This window comes from Siphateles boraxobius, unplaced genomic scaffold (genome assembly GCF_051911475.1).
Source record: "Siphateles boraxobius isolate OS27281-9 unplaced genomic scaffold, OSU_SipBor_1 25, whole genome shotgun sequence".
Classification (NCBI taxonomy): Eukaryota; Metazoa; Chordata; class Actinopteri; order Cypriniformes; family Leuciscidae; genus Siphateles; species Siphateles boraxobius.
In genome coordinates, this window is record NW_027508866.1 from 25,513,497 (window position 1) to 25,528,579 (window position 15,083).

The window sequence follows — 15,083 nt, forward strand, 5'->3', positions numbered from 1 at the left end:
GAGAGTCTTTGGCCACTCAAACTCTCCTCCTCACCATGATATAGACACACGTCCTCTTCCAGGAAGATTTGTAACGTCTTTAGTTGATGGAACTTCTTAATTATTGCCCTGATGGTTGAAATGGGAATTTTCAATGCTTTAGCTATTATTTTGCAACAATCTTAGCAACAATCTTTTGCTGCACATCAGAACTTTATTCTTTGGTTTTACTCATTGTGATGGATGATTCAGGGAATTTGGCCTTTGTGTTTCCTCATATTTATACTTCTGTGAAACAAGAAGTCATAGCTGGACAATTTCATGTTCCTGTTCACCCCGGTGTGTTAGAAAATGAACGTAAAAAAAAAAAAAACTAATATTAATAAACTTCAGAGATATTTACGTTTTTCTAGGGGTCCCAGTAATTGTGGCCAAAGTATTATGGAGAAAAACATTTATTTCATAATGTGACCCCCCCCCCCCCTCATTTTATTCTTTTACTTCAATGAAAGGTTAGATTTTTATGAACTTTTTGAATGAATGATTGAAAGGCTAAACAATGCAGATTTATTTTCACAGCAATCTTTGATCATTTACCAGGGGTGCCTATAATTCTGACCACAGCTGTATTTCTCGTCAAGCAAGCACATTTGAGCTTCCGTTTACCATATAATGTGTGTTGACCAATGTTTATTTGAGAATAAAAGCCTAAATTAATAAGTCTCTTAAGAAGTGTATCTTAAAGGGATAGTTCCTTAAGGGAAAGGGGTGAACTATCCCTTTAAGAAGCCTTGGATTATGTTTACAGTTTATTTTAGAACTTTTTAAGGCTTTTTTTGTTGTGAATGACTTTCATTTGAAGGGACAGAAATCTCTCAGGTTTCATTAAAAAACATCTTGTGGGTTTTTTGAACAAAGTGAGGGTGAATAAATGATGACAGGATTTTAATTTTTGGCTGAACTAACTTTTTCATTTTATTTCTCCTCCCTGAACTTAAACTTCAGGCTTTTTATCCAGCCACCAATACTATTGACGTTAAAAATGGAGACATACTAGCAGCCCGATGTATGTTCACAGGAGAAGGAAGAACCACTAATACCGAAATCGGGTAAGTTCTTGCCGACTAATTTTTATTGTTGTTTTATTTAGTCTCTCACTGCTTTATAAAACTTAATCACATTGTTTAAAATATATAATTGACGTCAGCTTTTCTGTAAGAGATTTTACCTTTTATTTTTCATTCCTATGTAGAGTTACAGTGGCAGTAAGTGTGCTAGATGAGTGATGATGGTGTGCATGCTGGTGACATTTCCACCGTTTTCCTTTCACTCTGCATGGTGTTGATTCCTGTCGCTGTGTCTCTGATCAGCTGTCTTACTACTGTATGTCTATCTGACAGTGACACATAGTACGACAGGTGGTGGCTGTGTGTGTGTGTGTGTGTGTGTGTGTGTGTGTGTGTGTGTGTGTGTGTGTGTGTGTGTGTGTGTGTGTGTGTGTGTGTGTGTGTGTGTGTGTGTGTGTGTGTGTGTGTGTGTGTGTGTGTGAGTGAGTGATGAAACACACTGCATAGATCAGCTCGTCGAAGTGTGTGTGTTTCATCATATCCCGATTGAGCGTGACTCCTCGGACGTGTGTTTGCCTGTGCCTTGCCATTCCTGTTACCATGGTGACAGAGCGAGCACACAATAGTGCATTGACGCATCTCCCGGGAAGCCCACACACCCGACTGAAGGCCACACGATAAGATGATTGTTGACTTAAAGTCTGGTCTTTGTCAACTGCCCGCTGAAGCCAGAAACATGTGCACACACGCACACAGACATGAATACATTACAGGCCTCATTATACATACAATTTTGTGAAAAAGTATGTGCACCCCATGAGAAGTGTAATTAGGAGACCAAGCACCAAAAATCTTATTGAACCTTTTAAATTATATAACCTTGTTATGGTAGGAATAATAAGGTGTGTCTTGTTTAATCTAGTATTATAATATTCAACAAAATATCAGATTTCACTGAACTTGATGTAATTCTGAGGTGCAGTGTAAAATTTGGTGTAGATGTGACAGTCGGTGGTGCGATAATTGTGGGAAACATCAGAAATGCATTAGTCTTAGTCTTGAAGTTGGCTTTAAATGGAAGTTGTGACCTTTACTTCTGTATATGGAAGAATGAAAGAGTATATATGGAAGTGTGAAATGTCTTATCGAACAGGCAAAAGAAATAGGGCAGGCCTTAATTGTATCCATTGGTTCTTGACAGGGTTGTGAAAAATAAGAGTTGTATACTGAAACAGAAGCAGAATGTGAATGTCTGAACTGCATGATGACATGATGACATTTTGATTAAAGATTAAGAAATAACATATAAAAAGGTCAAAAGTTTGTAAACTCTTATTTTTAATGTTTTTGATAGAAATATCTTCTGCTCAAGGCTGCATTTATTTGATCAAAAATACAGAAAATATAATAATATTGTGAAATATTATAGTGCAGCAGATTAAAGGCATATTTCAAGAGAATCGTTCAAATTGGTATAGAAGCATGAAAAATGGCACAGATACTTTCTAAGGGTCACTTTTTGGGAAAAAGGCTTTGGCCACCCAAAAATTCAACATGGCGGCCATTTTTTCAAGATGACCGCTATTTCTGTCAAATGCTCATTATGTCAGTCGTTCAAACAGTGATGTAGGCATAACATTTTATGAAAATACTCTCTTCAGAATGTTTTTTTGGAAAACGGTGCTTGTCCCTCAAAAATTCAAGATGGCAACCATTTTTCAAGTTGGTCGCCATTTTTCTTAAATGCTTACATCTTTTTTTTAAAATGGTGATGCTATCATGAAATTTGGTACAAATATTCTTCAAGGAACATTATCATGGAAAAAGGTGTGTGCCACTCAAAAATTCAAGATGGCAACCATTTTCAAGATGGCCACTATTTCTGTCAGAGCTCAATTTAATGTGTTAAGGAAGGTTTTGTTTAATAGAGCGAACGTCATTATACAACCACGGTACACTGGTAACTTCACTGCTGTGGAACGCAGCATGGGGTGGCCCTTCCTCTCTGTGAACTGCACCTTGCCGTGGTGGAGAGGCTTGTGTACTCCAATGAACCCGAGAGCTATACCGGCGGGAATTTTATATCCCTGGCAAGTTTAACTAAGCCGGACAGGTCAAAGGAGAGGAGGCAAGATGGCAACCATCTTGAAAATGGTTGCCATCTTGAGCAGACATTATGACTATTTGACAGAAACGGTGGCCATCTTGAAAATGGTCGCCATCCTGAATTTTTGAGTGGCACATACCTTTTTCCAAAAGAGTGTTCCTTGAAGAGTATTTCTGCCTACTTTTATGCTTGCATCACCATTGGAACAATTGAAATAATTCATATTCGACAGGAACGGTGGCCATCTTTAAAAATGGCGACCATCTTGAATTTTTGATGGACAAGTATCTTTTTCCATTAACATGTTCTTTAGAGAGTATTTGTATCAAATTTTATGCTTGGATCACTGTTTGAATAATTGATATAATAAGCATTGATTAGCAATGGCGGTCATCTTGAAAATTGGCCGCCATATAGAATTTGAGTGGCCAACGCCTTTTTCCAAAATAGTGGCCCTTAGAGAGTATCTGTGCCAAATTTCATGCTTCTATACCAAAGTGAACGATTTTTTTACTAATCTGCTGCACTATTATTACAATTTAAAATAATGGTTTTCTATTTTAATATACTTTAAAATGTAATTTATTTCTGTGATCAAAGCAGAATTTTCAGCATCATTACTCCAGTCTTCAGTGTCACATGATCCTTCAGAAATCATTCTAATATGATGATTTTTCTTATCTGTGCTGCTTAATATTTTTTAGAACTTGTGATACTTTTGTCAAGATTCATTGATAAACAAAAAGTTAAAAAGAACAGCATTTATTCAAAAATAATTTTCATCTTGTCTATATAAAAGTATTGATTTCTTTTTAAAAAAAAGAAAAAGAAAAAAACTTACTGACCCCAAACTTTTGAACTGTAGTGTATATAGTTACAAAAGATTTCTATTTGAAATAAATGCTGTTAAAAAAAAAAAAACGTTTTATTACGTATTTTTTTCTTTAAATATCACAGGTTATAAAAAAAAATTTAAGCAGCACAACTGTTTCCTATATATATATATATATATATATATATATATATATATATATATATATATATATATATATACACACACACACTAAAATGGCCGTAACAGTTAACTTTTTTTCTGTATTTAGGAGTGCAGCTGAAAACAAAAGCTAAAATATAGTCATCAAATTATTAGCGTAACTGAAATAATATTTGCAAAACACCTGATTGTGTCTGAAACTGCTCTTGAGATGCTGCCGCAGTGTTGTAGCGCCTGATGTGATGTCAGGGAAAGGGGCGTGGCTTAGGGCTGTGTTGAGCCTGCCCATGATGAGAGGCCAAGTTCAGTGATGAGTGATCTAAGTCTCCGTCTTGACGGTAACCGTTCAAACAGGTGGTGACCAGGGTGAGTGGAGTCTGTGATGATTTTACCTGCTCTCTTCCTCACTCTGGAAGAGTACAGGTCCTGGAGGGATGGCAGGGGGGCACCAATGATCCTCTCCGCAGTCCGGACTGTCCGTTTTAGTCTCCTGATGTCTGATTTGGTAGCTGAACCAAACCAGACAGTGATGGATGTACATAAGACAGACTCGATGACGGCTGAGTAGAACTGAATCACCAGCTCCTGTGGCAAGTTGAACTTCCTCAGCTGGCGAAGGAAGTACAGTCTCTGCTGGGCTTTTTTTACAGTGGAGTCAATGTGATTGTCCCACTTCAGATCCTGAGAGATGGAAGTGCCCAGGAACCTGAATGACTCCACTGCGTCCACAGTGCTGTTCATGATGGTGAGTGGGGGAGTGCTGAGCTGTTCCTCCTGAAATCCACGATCATCTCCACTGTTTTGAGCGTGTTCAGCTCAAGGTTGTTGTAACTGCACCAGACAGCCAGGTGTTCAACTTCCAGTCTGTAAGCAGACTCGTCACCGTTTTGGATGAGACCGATGACAGTGGTGTCGTCGGCAAATTTCAGGAGCTTGACAGAGGGGTCTTAAGAAGTGCAGTCATTAGTGTACAGGGAGAAGAGCAGTGGGGAGAGAACGCACCCTTGAGGGGCGCCAGTGCTGGTGGTTAGAGTCCTGGATGTGTGTTTCCCCAGTCTCACTCGCTGCTGCCGGTCCGTCAGGAAGCTGGAGATCCACTGACAGATCGAGGATGGTATGGAGAGCTGGGTCAGTTTGGCTGTGAGAAGATCAGGCATGATGGTATTGAAGGCTGAACTGAAGTCCACAAAGAGGATCCTTGCATAAGTCCCAGGTCTGTCGAGATGTTGCAGGATATAATGCAGTCCCATGTTGACTGCATCATCCACAGACCTGTTTGCTCTGTAAGCAAACTGAAAGGGATCCAGCAGGGGTCCAGTGATGTCCTTCAGGTGGGCCAACACCAGTCTTTCAAACGACTTCATGACCACAGACGTGAGAGCGACAGGTCTGTAGTCATTAAGTCCAGTGATTTTGGGTTTTTTGGGGACCGGAATGATAGTGGAGCGTTTGAAGCAGCAGGGAACTTCACACTGCTCCAATGATCTATTGAAGATCTGTGTGAAGACCGGGGCCAGTTGGTCAGCACAGGCTTTTAAACAAGCAGATGAGATGCCGTCTGGGCCTGAGGCTTTCCTAGTCTTCTGTTTTTTGAAGACTCGGCTCACGTCCTCCACACAGATCTTAAGCTCAGGTTGGATGGCAGGAGGTGATGGTGAATGTGTGAAGTGCAGGTTAGAGCCGGTGTGTGGTGTGAATGAGGGCTTTTCAAACCTGCAATAAAATGAATTTAAATCGTCAGCCAGGTGTTGATTGTCCACAGATCGGAGGGATGGTGACTTGTAGTTGGTGATGTTCCTCAGGCCATTCCAGACTGATAATGGGTCGTTGGATGAAAACTGGTTTTTCAGTTTTTCAGAGTAGCTTCTATTATCCTATTAAGTCGTAAAACAAAACAAAAACCTAACAGCTTTTTTGAGAAATATCTTGCCATTTTACAGTATGTAGAGGGTTAGTGGACTGTGGGTGTCATTTGAGGCAAAGGCTACTGTAGTTCTTTTGGATACTTTCATACTTGAAGCTCTGGAGCTGTATTTGTATTTTGTGCTGTTAGTTTGTTCATGTCCCGTTGTTGTTTTCCTCACAGAGGCACCTCCAATGATGAGATGTGTAACTTCTACATCATGTACTACATGGAAAACATCCATGCTGTGCCTTACATGAACTGTGGAGATGACGGCAGCAGTGAGCTTTTCCGAAACATCCCTTCTGAGGCCAATACTCCCATCCCGGTCAGGCCAGACCATATGATGTCCATGAGGCACGAGGCAGCTCCTCATAAAGGTATCGTCCAAACACACACATTTCAAGATTTTGCACACGCAATGATGAGAGTAGGCAGTACGACCAAACTCTTGTATCATGGTATGATTGCATTATATATATTATATTATATAACGTTTTTTTTTTTTTTTACATTAATCCAGAATATTTTGCAAATGAAATGTATTTGATTTGATTTGTTCTCTTCTATATATTCTCATTTTCTCATTTCTTTTTTGATTTGCACAGATGCTGTGGAGTCTTTGGAGCTGCAGCAGCCCAAGAGAGAAGATGAAGTTCAGGATCAGGGTAAGATGTTTCAAAATTATTTAAAATTACAGACTTAGTAAAAACTAAGAGAGACTGTCCTGAAACACAGTGAGTGCTTGAATACCATTACAAATCTAATTTGGGACGCTGAATGGTGCTCTTTTACCGTAAAAAAACACAATGGATTTTTAGTACAACTCCTCAATAGAGGCTCCGAGACTGGAAATGAGTGTCAGATAGGATAATCACCCAAACAGAGCAAGGTTGGAAAGTGAATAAAAACTGTTCCACATCTGTATAACTGTCTTTTTTCAGTGGTACATTAAAGTTGTTGTTTTGTTGCTTTTTTCCATACAGTGAAAGATGTAAAAAAAAAAGGATGAACCATGAACGTTTCACTGTGTCTGCAGTGAAGTTTACAAAAATGACAACATAATTTGCGAATAAAAAATGTAATATAAAAAAATTAAAATAAACATAATAATATATATATTTTTTAAAAGTAATACAATAAACAAATGCTAAAAGCCTTCAGCTCACAGCTCTCAAACTCATTTTCAAATTTTATTTATTTGTCACTACTTTTTCGGTGCTCATTTCTTGGCCTGTTTATAGCTTAATAACATCCATTTCATTTTCTTTCTTTGTATGGAAAATTACTTTCTGCAAGATTTTTCCTTTTGTGTTCCATAAAAGAAATGGCATATGGCTTGATAAACTGTTAAACGCATCATTCGATTCATTGGTGACATGAACATCCACTGTTGATGCGAATAGGCTGGAGGCTGTGCAAATGTAAGCTGTGTGCTTTGGCATGTTTATGTTCTGGTTTATCAGAGATTAGTTTTAAAGGCGTCATGACATGAATGAAATTTTCTTTCATTTTCTTAATTGCTCAATTTTTTGATGATGAATGCACCAATGCATGACTGCCTTCAAAGGAAATTTTTTTGAGATTCTTTTTGCGTTCATATTTTAAAAGGATTCAAATCAATCAATCAATCAAATCAAATCCTTTTATTGTCACACAACCATATACACAAGTGCAACAGTGGGTGAAATTCTTAGGTGCAGTTCCGAGCAACATAGCAGTATGACACGATGTGACGAAAACAATTACAGCAAACATCAGATTTACAGTACCATATACACTAACAGAACAATAATAATATACAATGTACAATATACAACAGTTTACAATATACAACAATATACAATATACAACAATTTACATATACAACAGTATACAAAAATACAAAAAGAGGTAATTATACATAGAGTAGATACTCGTAAGGTGCAAATATATATATATATATATATATATATTATGTAAATGCAGTAGGTTATGTTGTGCTGTGTTGACAGTTAGAATGTTTATGGTTATTGATCATGAGGGATCAAGAGTTTAGAAATCTAATTGCTTGTGGGAAGAAGCTGTCATGGAGTCGTCTGGTGTGTGTCCTGATGCTGCGGTACCGCCGGCCTGAGGGTAGCAGTGAGAGCAGCCCATGGCTCGGGTGGCTAGAGTCTCTGATGATCCTCCGAGCTTTCTTCACACACCGCCTGGCATAAATATCCTGGAGGGAGGGAAGCTCACCTCCGATGATACGGCTGGCAGTGCGCACCACCCTTCGCAAGGCTTTGCGGTTACGGCTGGTAGTATTGCCATACCAGGCAGTGATGCAGCCAGTCAGGATGCTCTCGACGGTGCTGGTGTAGAACTGTGTGAGGATGTGGCGGTTCATTCCAAACTCACTCACCAAAAAGCTGAGAGCTTACATCTCATTTCTGCTGTTTTATGATGGCAAAATTGAATTGAATCCCAAAACTCCTTATATTTAACTTCATAGCAGTTAAGAAAATTGATAACATTAAGTCCGGGTCCACGTCCGGGTCCCTGGTTCCCTGAGGCGGGTATGAGGGTGGACCAAGGTGGGTGTCCACGGCCGGAGCTCTGGTTCTCCGAGTCGGGTGGAGGGTGGACCTGGGTGGGGGTCCCTGCCCGGAGCTCTGGTTCTCCGAGTCGGGCGGAGGGTGGACCTATGTGTGAGGTCCACGCCTGGAGCTCTGGTTCTCCGAGTCGGGCGGAGGGTGGACCTAGGTGGGGGTCCCTGCCCGGATCTCTGGTTCTCCGAGTCGGGCAGAGGGTGTGGCGTTGTGGGGGTCCCAGGCCAAGTCCCTGGTACCCTGAGGGTGGACCGTGGTGTAAGTTTGAACCGGTGTATCTTTATCTGAAGCCGAGTTGGGGCTTCATACTCTGGGCACAGGGGGGTCTCCTCGAGCACCCCCCCACGCCCAGAGTATGGAGCCCCAACTCGGCTTATATTTTTATTCATTTTCGGGCACCACACTGGTTCAGATTTCCAACTTCAGGCTGGCGTATATATATATATATATATATATATATATATGGAACCGAGCCGAGTTGGGGCTTCAAACTCTGGGCACACGGGGGTCTCCTAGTGGTCCCCCCAAGCCCAGAGTCTGGAGCCCCAACTCGGCTTTTTTTTTTTGTCACACCGGGTCATATTTGCAACTTCAAGCTGGTGTACATCTCTGGAACCAAGCCAAGTCAGGCCTCCGAACTCTGGGGACGCGGGTCGCCCCCCCACGCCCAGAGTCTGGAGCCCCAAATCGACCGGTTCCCAGAGCCGGGTAAACGGTGGGAGTAACTGGGACTCTCTTAAGGGTTGACCAGAGTGCATTTGTAAGTTTGAACCGGTGTATCTCAGTGCTGAAGCCGAGTTGGGGCTCCATACTCTGAGCACAGGGGGGTCTCTTAGTGGTCCCCCCACGCCCGGAGTATGGAGCCCCAACTCGGCTTACTTTTCGAGTTAGGTCCGGTCAAAGTTCCAAATTTGAGGTGGCATATCTCTGGAACCAAGCCGAGTTGGGGCTCCATACTCTGGGCACAGGGGGGTCTCTCAGTGGTCCCCCCACGCCCCGCGTATGGAGCCCCAACTCGGCTTACTTTTATAGTTACGTCCGGTCAAATTTCCAAATTTGAGGTGGCATATCTCTGGAACCAAGCCGAGTTGGGGCTCCAAACTCTGGGCACGTGGGGGTCTCCTCGAGCACCCCCCACACCCAGAGTTTGGAGTCCCAACTCGGCTTACTTTTCGAGATACGCCAGGTCAAATCTGGACAGGAAGTGACTGTATCTCGGGAACCGAGCTGAGTCCGGGCTCCGTACGCCCGGTGTGGGGGGGGTCTCATCGTACGCCCCCCTACCCCAGAGTCTGGAGCCCAAACTCGGCCTCCTCTCCGAGTTACGCCCGGTCGAATCCGGACAGGAAGTTGCCGTATCCCAGGACCGGAAGGTCCCCGGGGTTCGGGACGGCGGGAGAAGTAGAGTCCCATGGGGTCCCCTCACCACCCACCGTCCCCAGCCTCTGGGACCCTCCGGTCCCGAGATAGGCCCGGTTACGCTCGAGGGACTTTATGAAAAAGCGGCCCGCGTTTCGGGAAGGGGAGGTCCCAGAGGCTCGCCCTTTCGGGCGTCGGGGGGTCCCTCCGGGCCCCCCCTGACCCCGCCTCCTCGGGCCCCTGGGACCTTTCCTTCCGAGGCGCGCGCCGTCCTGTCAGGCCCCTTTTCTCTGGGACCGGGGGGCCCCGGAGCTTGGGGGCGGGCTCGTCGGAAGGGGCCCACCGAGACCCCTACTTTGACCCGAGTTTGGTGTCTCTAGGCGGCCGTTAGATGCTTAGATAAATAGAATAAATGCATAAACTAACAATGAGTAATATAATTTTACAGCATTGTTAACAATTTTTAATGTTAGTTAATAAAAAAATGTTCATGTTAGCCCACAGTGCATTAATTAATTTTAACAGAACTTGATCTTAATGTATTAGTAAATGTTGAGATTAATATTAACTAAGATTAAAAAAAGGCTGTAGAAGTATTGTTCATTCTAAGATAACTAATGTTAAAAAATTAAGCCTCATTGTAAAAATGACTTAAAAAAATAAAAGAATTATTTTGCATATCATGGTATTTTAATTGCTTTTTACAGAATACATTTATTAATGTTATGTATTAGCATCTCCACGTGGAGCTTGTAACGCTTTGACCAGGATAGTTCTGACAAAGTCAATAGAAGAAAGAGTTTAGAGGCAGGTAACACAGGCAACGCGATCCTCTCACACATGAGAGATTACTCTTTCAGCGTCACAAAATAAAACTAGTGAAACAAAAGTATATATAGATGTAGAGCACGCTTAGCATCTACGGTGGATCACACTCAACTCAACAGCGTCATCACGCATAGCGCACTTCATGAATGACGTGATCAGTCTCTTAAAAGGGCACACCACACAATAATGTGATGCATGTAAATACACAGTTTCGTTCGTTACAAGCTCATTTGCATAATCTAACGCTCACAGTTAGAACCGTGACTGAATTATACCTGTGTTACTTGCTTCCCAAACCACCTCTGAAATTTTGGCAATGTTCTGAATGCATTGATCCAAACATAATTGAAAAAGTTGCAACTGTCTTGTATGCTTTCATTTAGACTAACTGTTATTAAGAATAGTTGTTGTAAAGTACTTATTTCTCTGAATTAGTATGAATTTAATGCTTTTCACACCCTTTTCACACGCATCTGCTTTGTTCCAGCCACTGTTGTGGTGTGACCAGTCAATTGTCTGGCTGCATCTGGAGGTTTATTTATGGCCACCCTCTTGTGAACCTTGGGATGAGAGTCAAGATGGGTAAAAGGCAGTTAGTTCATAAGAAACTGCATGTGGACCAATGATAAGCCATAAGAGATGTCTAGCAGTTGTTTTAGCAGCCTTATCTGATGCCACTGGGTATTTGTTTGTGTTAGTCCAAGATCCAATGCAAATCTATGAAATATTTCACTACCGTGATGGTCAGAGGAACGCTATTAAACAGGGTCCTGGATTGGTAGGTAGTAGAGGGTTGGGATGGGAGGGTCAGAAATTGGAGTAAACCACATGGATCCATCCTGCCTTGTTTCAGCGGTTCATGCTGTTGGTGGTGTAAGAGTGTGTGGGATATTTTCTTGGCACACTTTGGGCTCCTTAGTACCAATTGAGCATCATTTAAAAACCACAGCGCCTGAGTATTGTTGTTGACCGTGTCCATCCCTTTATGACCACAGTGGACCAACTTCTGATTGCCTCTTCCAGCAGGATAATAACACACATGTGACAAAGCTCAAATCTTCTCAAACTGGTTTCTTGAACATGACAGTGAGTTCACTAAACTCAAGTGATCCTAATCATCCCCATATAAATACTGATTGGCTTCATCACTGTCTCCTCCACCAATGAGCCGGTGTGTGTTCTGGCACAATATGTCTGTCGTCGCATCATCATCCAGGGGGTGCTGCACATTGGTGGTGGTTGAGGAGATTCCCCTCTTCTATGTAAAGCACTCTGAGTGCAGAGAAAAGCGCTATATAAATGTGGCAAATTATTATTAATTAGGACTGTCAAGGTTAATGTGTAAATACATGTGATTAATTCAAAATCCTTGGCATGTTAAATTAATTTAATGCAATTAATGTAGTTTACGTCATGCAGTTAGATGATCTTAGAGGTCCAGGCTGATTACATCAGAGATGGCAGAGAGAACAGTGGCTCACGGCCAGTTTTCAGTGAATTATTCATTCCAGTGTCTACTAAGCTTTAAAACACACGCTTTGTCATATTCTGAGATTGTTTCTGAGGAGCGTGAGCCCTCATGCATCATGCTGTGTGAAATACAGTGTGAACGCAACGTCAAAACATCCCACCGCTGTATGGCCAGATAAAGCAAACCAGTATTCTCGGCTGGATAAAGCAAACCAGTAAAGTTTTGGATTCCAATTGAGGTAAAGACGATTGAAGTGACATATAGGAGTCCTACAGTAAGCACACGCGAGTCCGTTATATTGAGGCACAAACAAACCATGATGTATCGATGCACTGATCGCACATTGCATTTGTGCACAGACACATTTCAGTACATTCACATTGTTTCCACACACATTCAGGATCATGTTTTTTATTTGTCATGTGTATGTTGCTGTGTTTAGTAATTCTTAATGGATCCGTGTATTGTAGTAGGTATATGCAGTCAGGTCAAGGAGGTTGATGTTTTGTTTAGTTTTTTTGGCATGTTCATGTGGTCCTGTTCGGTATCACAACTTGACTTGTCTAAAATGTTTGGGGTCACTTAGAAATGTCACCTTTTTCATGAAAACATCAAATATTCAAGTAATCTAAACGCATTTCATCTCATGCTTCCTGAAGCATCTCCCAAAAGCATTAGCTAATAGAAGCTATTAGCAAACTTAGTTTAGCAAACTTTCAAGACCTTGAAATTTACATGTTTTTTTAACACTTAAAATTGATTACTAGAATAGACAGTGCTATTCTATTACTCAATAAGTAAAGTCTAATAATTTCACTAATACCATTCAAAATTAAGCACAATTGTAGTCATTTTATCATAAATTCGATGTAGGGACAGGCATGCTATCTAAATAAATGACTACCAGTTTGTTTTAATGCAAGAATAATAGTTTTATAATACAATAATAGTGTGTGCAGTATAGGAAAGTATGGTGCCCTCTTTCTCAGTTTGAGCCACTGACCCTCAAAATGTCTGTGCATGGACATGCATCATAACATTTAATCTTGACAAATAGTCATAGAAAGGTGTAAATTCACTAGCTTCCTTATTTGACCACTGTTACAGTAAAATATTATAGTGATGATAGTGCTTGGCTCACACTGATACATACACTGTGTCTTATGCACTTCACTGGACCGAGGATGCGCACACTGGCAGTGTGAAACAGGCTTTGGATAAAATAGTTTATTCAGATATCTCTGTTGTGCAAGGCGATTTTGTTCACATAGTATCCAACGGAATAGTTTTAATTTGAAATACATGCATGAACATAATACATTTTGTAATGCAGCATTCTGACCATTTTCATTTTGGGTCAGAACACAACACCAAACCGTCGTTATCAGAATAGATGTACTGTATGTGGTACAGTCTGATATATAAGACAGTTGATGTTGCGCAGTCTGCCTGTTACCCAAGTGGAGGGCGTCATTCAATCTGATAAGCAACCGCCGTAAAGGACACGCAAAAATAGCACATGTATAATCGGCCGTTGAGTATATCCAGTACACCACCAGCACAACCTCCCTTCCTCCACTGCAGGACTTTCTCACTTTTCACACCACCATTCCTTTTTTGTCTTTCCGCTTTTCCTCCTCTTTCTTCCTGTGCAGGTGACCTCTATTCCCTTCTTTCTAAACTGCTGGGGGAGAGAGATGATGTTGTCCACGTGCATAAGTACAACCCTGCAGATGCGGCCCGAGCCCAGACACATCTGATGGCAGAGATTGATAGCATAATGCAAAAAAAAGACAGAGGCTGGCCACATTTAGGCTACAAAACAAAAGAGGATGCGATTCTGGTGAGGGACAGAGTGCACAAGTTTCACCAGTTAGAGTCCACTGTCAGCCCCTCAAGGAGCAGGACTGTACCCGCCAGACAGCCGACCACAGGGGAGGCTCAAAGGGACCAACAAGGTGGGTTTCGGCCTTGTTTTTTACCCCAACAAAGAGCAAATGTATCAAGTGTTGTGTGGACAGTAAGCTTTCAACCCATGGGCCACAGTGTCAACTGAGACGAGCGTTTGTCTCCCACATATCCATTTGTTTTCCTTTTGATGCCTGTCTTCACCCATCTCACTGCTATCATTTATACGTTGGGTTGCGCAGATTGTTGGCTGAATGTGTAATGCTATAGTGTGTGGTATTAATAATTCTCTAATGAATGATCTGGAACTTGAGAATTGCTATAGAATAGATTTCAAGATGCACTGCTTTCATCTCGTTGGTCAAAATACCAGGCCTGTGAGCAATATGAGACATCAATATATTTTGTCAGTTTTACTTGAAGTTGATTTCACTGAAAGATTGTCAGGAGTACACAAGCATACATGAGTGCATTAACCATTCAGGTATTAGGTTCACGAGACAGAGACGAGACAATATTTTAACACTATTTTAAAGAAATTATGACAAAACATGACTGGAAAAAAATATTTTATTCAACAGAAAGTTACAAAATGCAAAACAATGTTGTAATAAAAATAACCTAAGTGAAAAATAGCCTTTAAAACGATTTAAATACATATACAATAACAATGAGGCAATAATAATAATTGATTCAAATAAAGTATCAAAAGCAAGTAATTATATGGTTTTACGGAACACCACAGTTAAAATACATGAACAGTATATAAACAATATACTATAAACAGTAATCAACTTCTGTACATCACATATTATAACAAATGCCTGCAGAGGGCCAACGGCCTGTGATTGTTTTTGTTACACTTTATAGCATGATCAATTCTGGCCAAAT

At 41.2% G+C, this 15,083-nt stretch overlaps 1 protein-coding gene across 4 annotated transcripts in view; it reads left to right on the plus strand.

The window, feature by feature from the left end:
- pam (peptidylglycine alpha-amidating monooxygenase) overlaps positions 1–15,083 on the plus strand; it is a 68,303-nt gene that overhangs the window by 35,483 nt on the left and 17,737 nt on the right. For 2 of the 4 annotated variants that reach the window (XM_077243314.1, XM_077243315.1), the window contains exons 12-15: positions 985–1,088; positions 6,234–6,430; positions 6,659–6,718; positions 13,940–14,242. In XM_077243314.1, the coding sequence (XP_077099429.1) occupies positions 985–1,088; positions 6,234–6,430; positions 6,659–6,718; positions 13,940–14,242 (664 nt within the window). The remainder of the gene's footprint in view (positions 1–984; positions 1,089–6,233; positions 6,431–6,658; positions 6,719–13,939; positions 14,243–15,083) is intronic. The other 2 variants (XM_077243316.1, XM_077243317.1) reach the window with 1 other exon arrangement.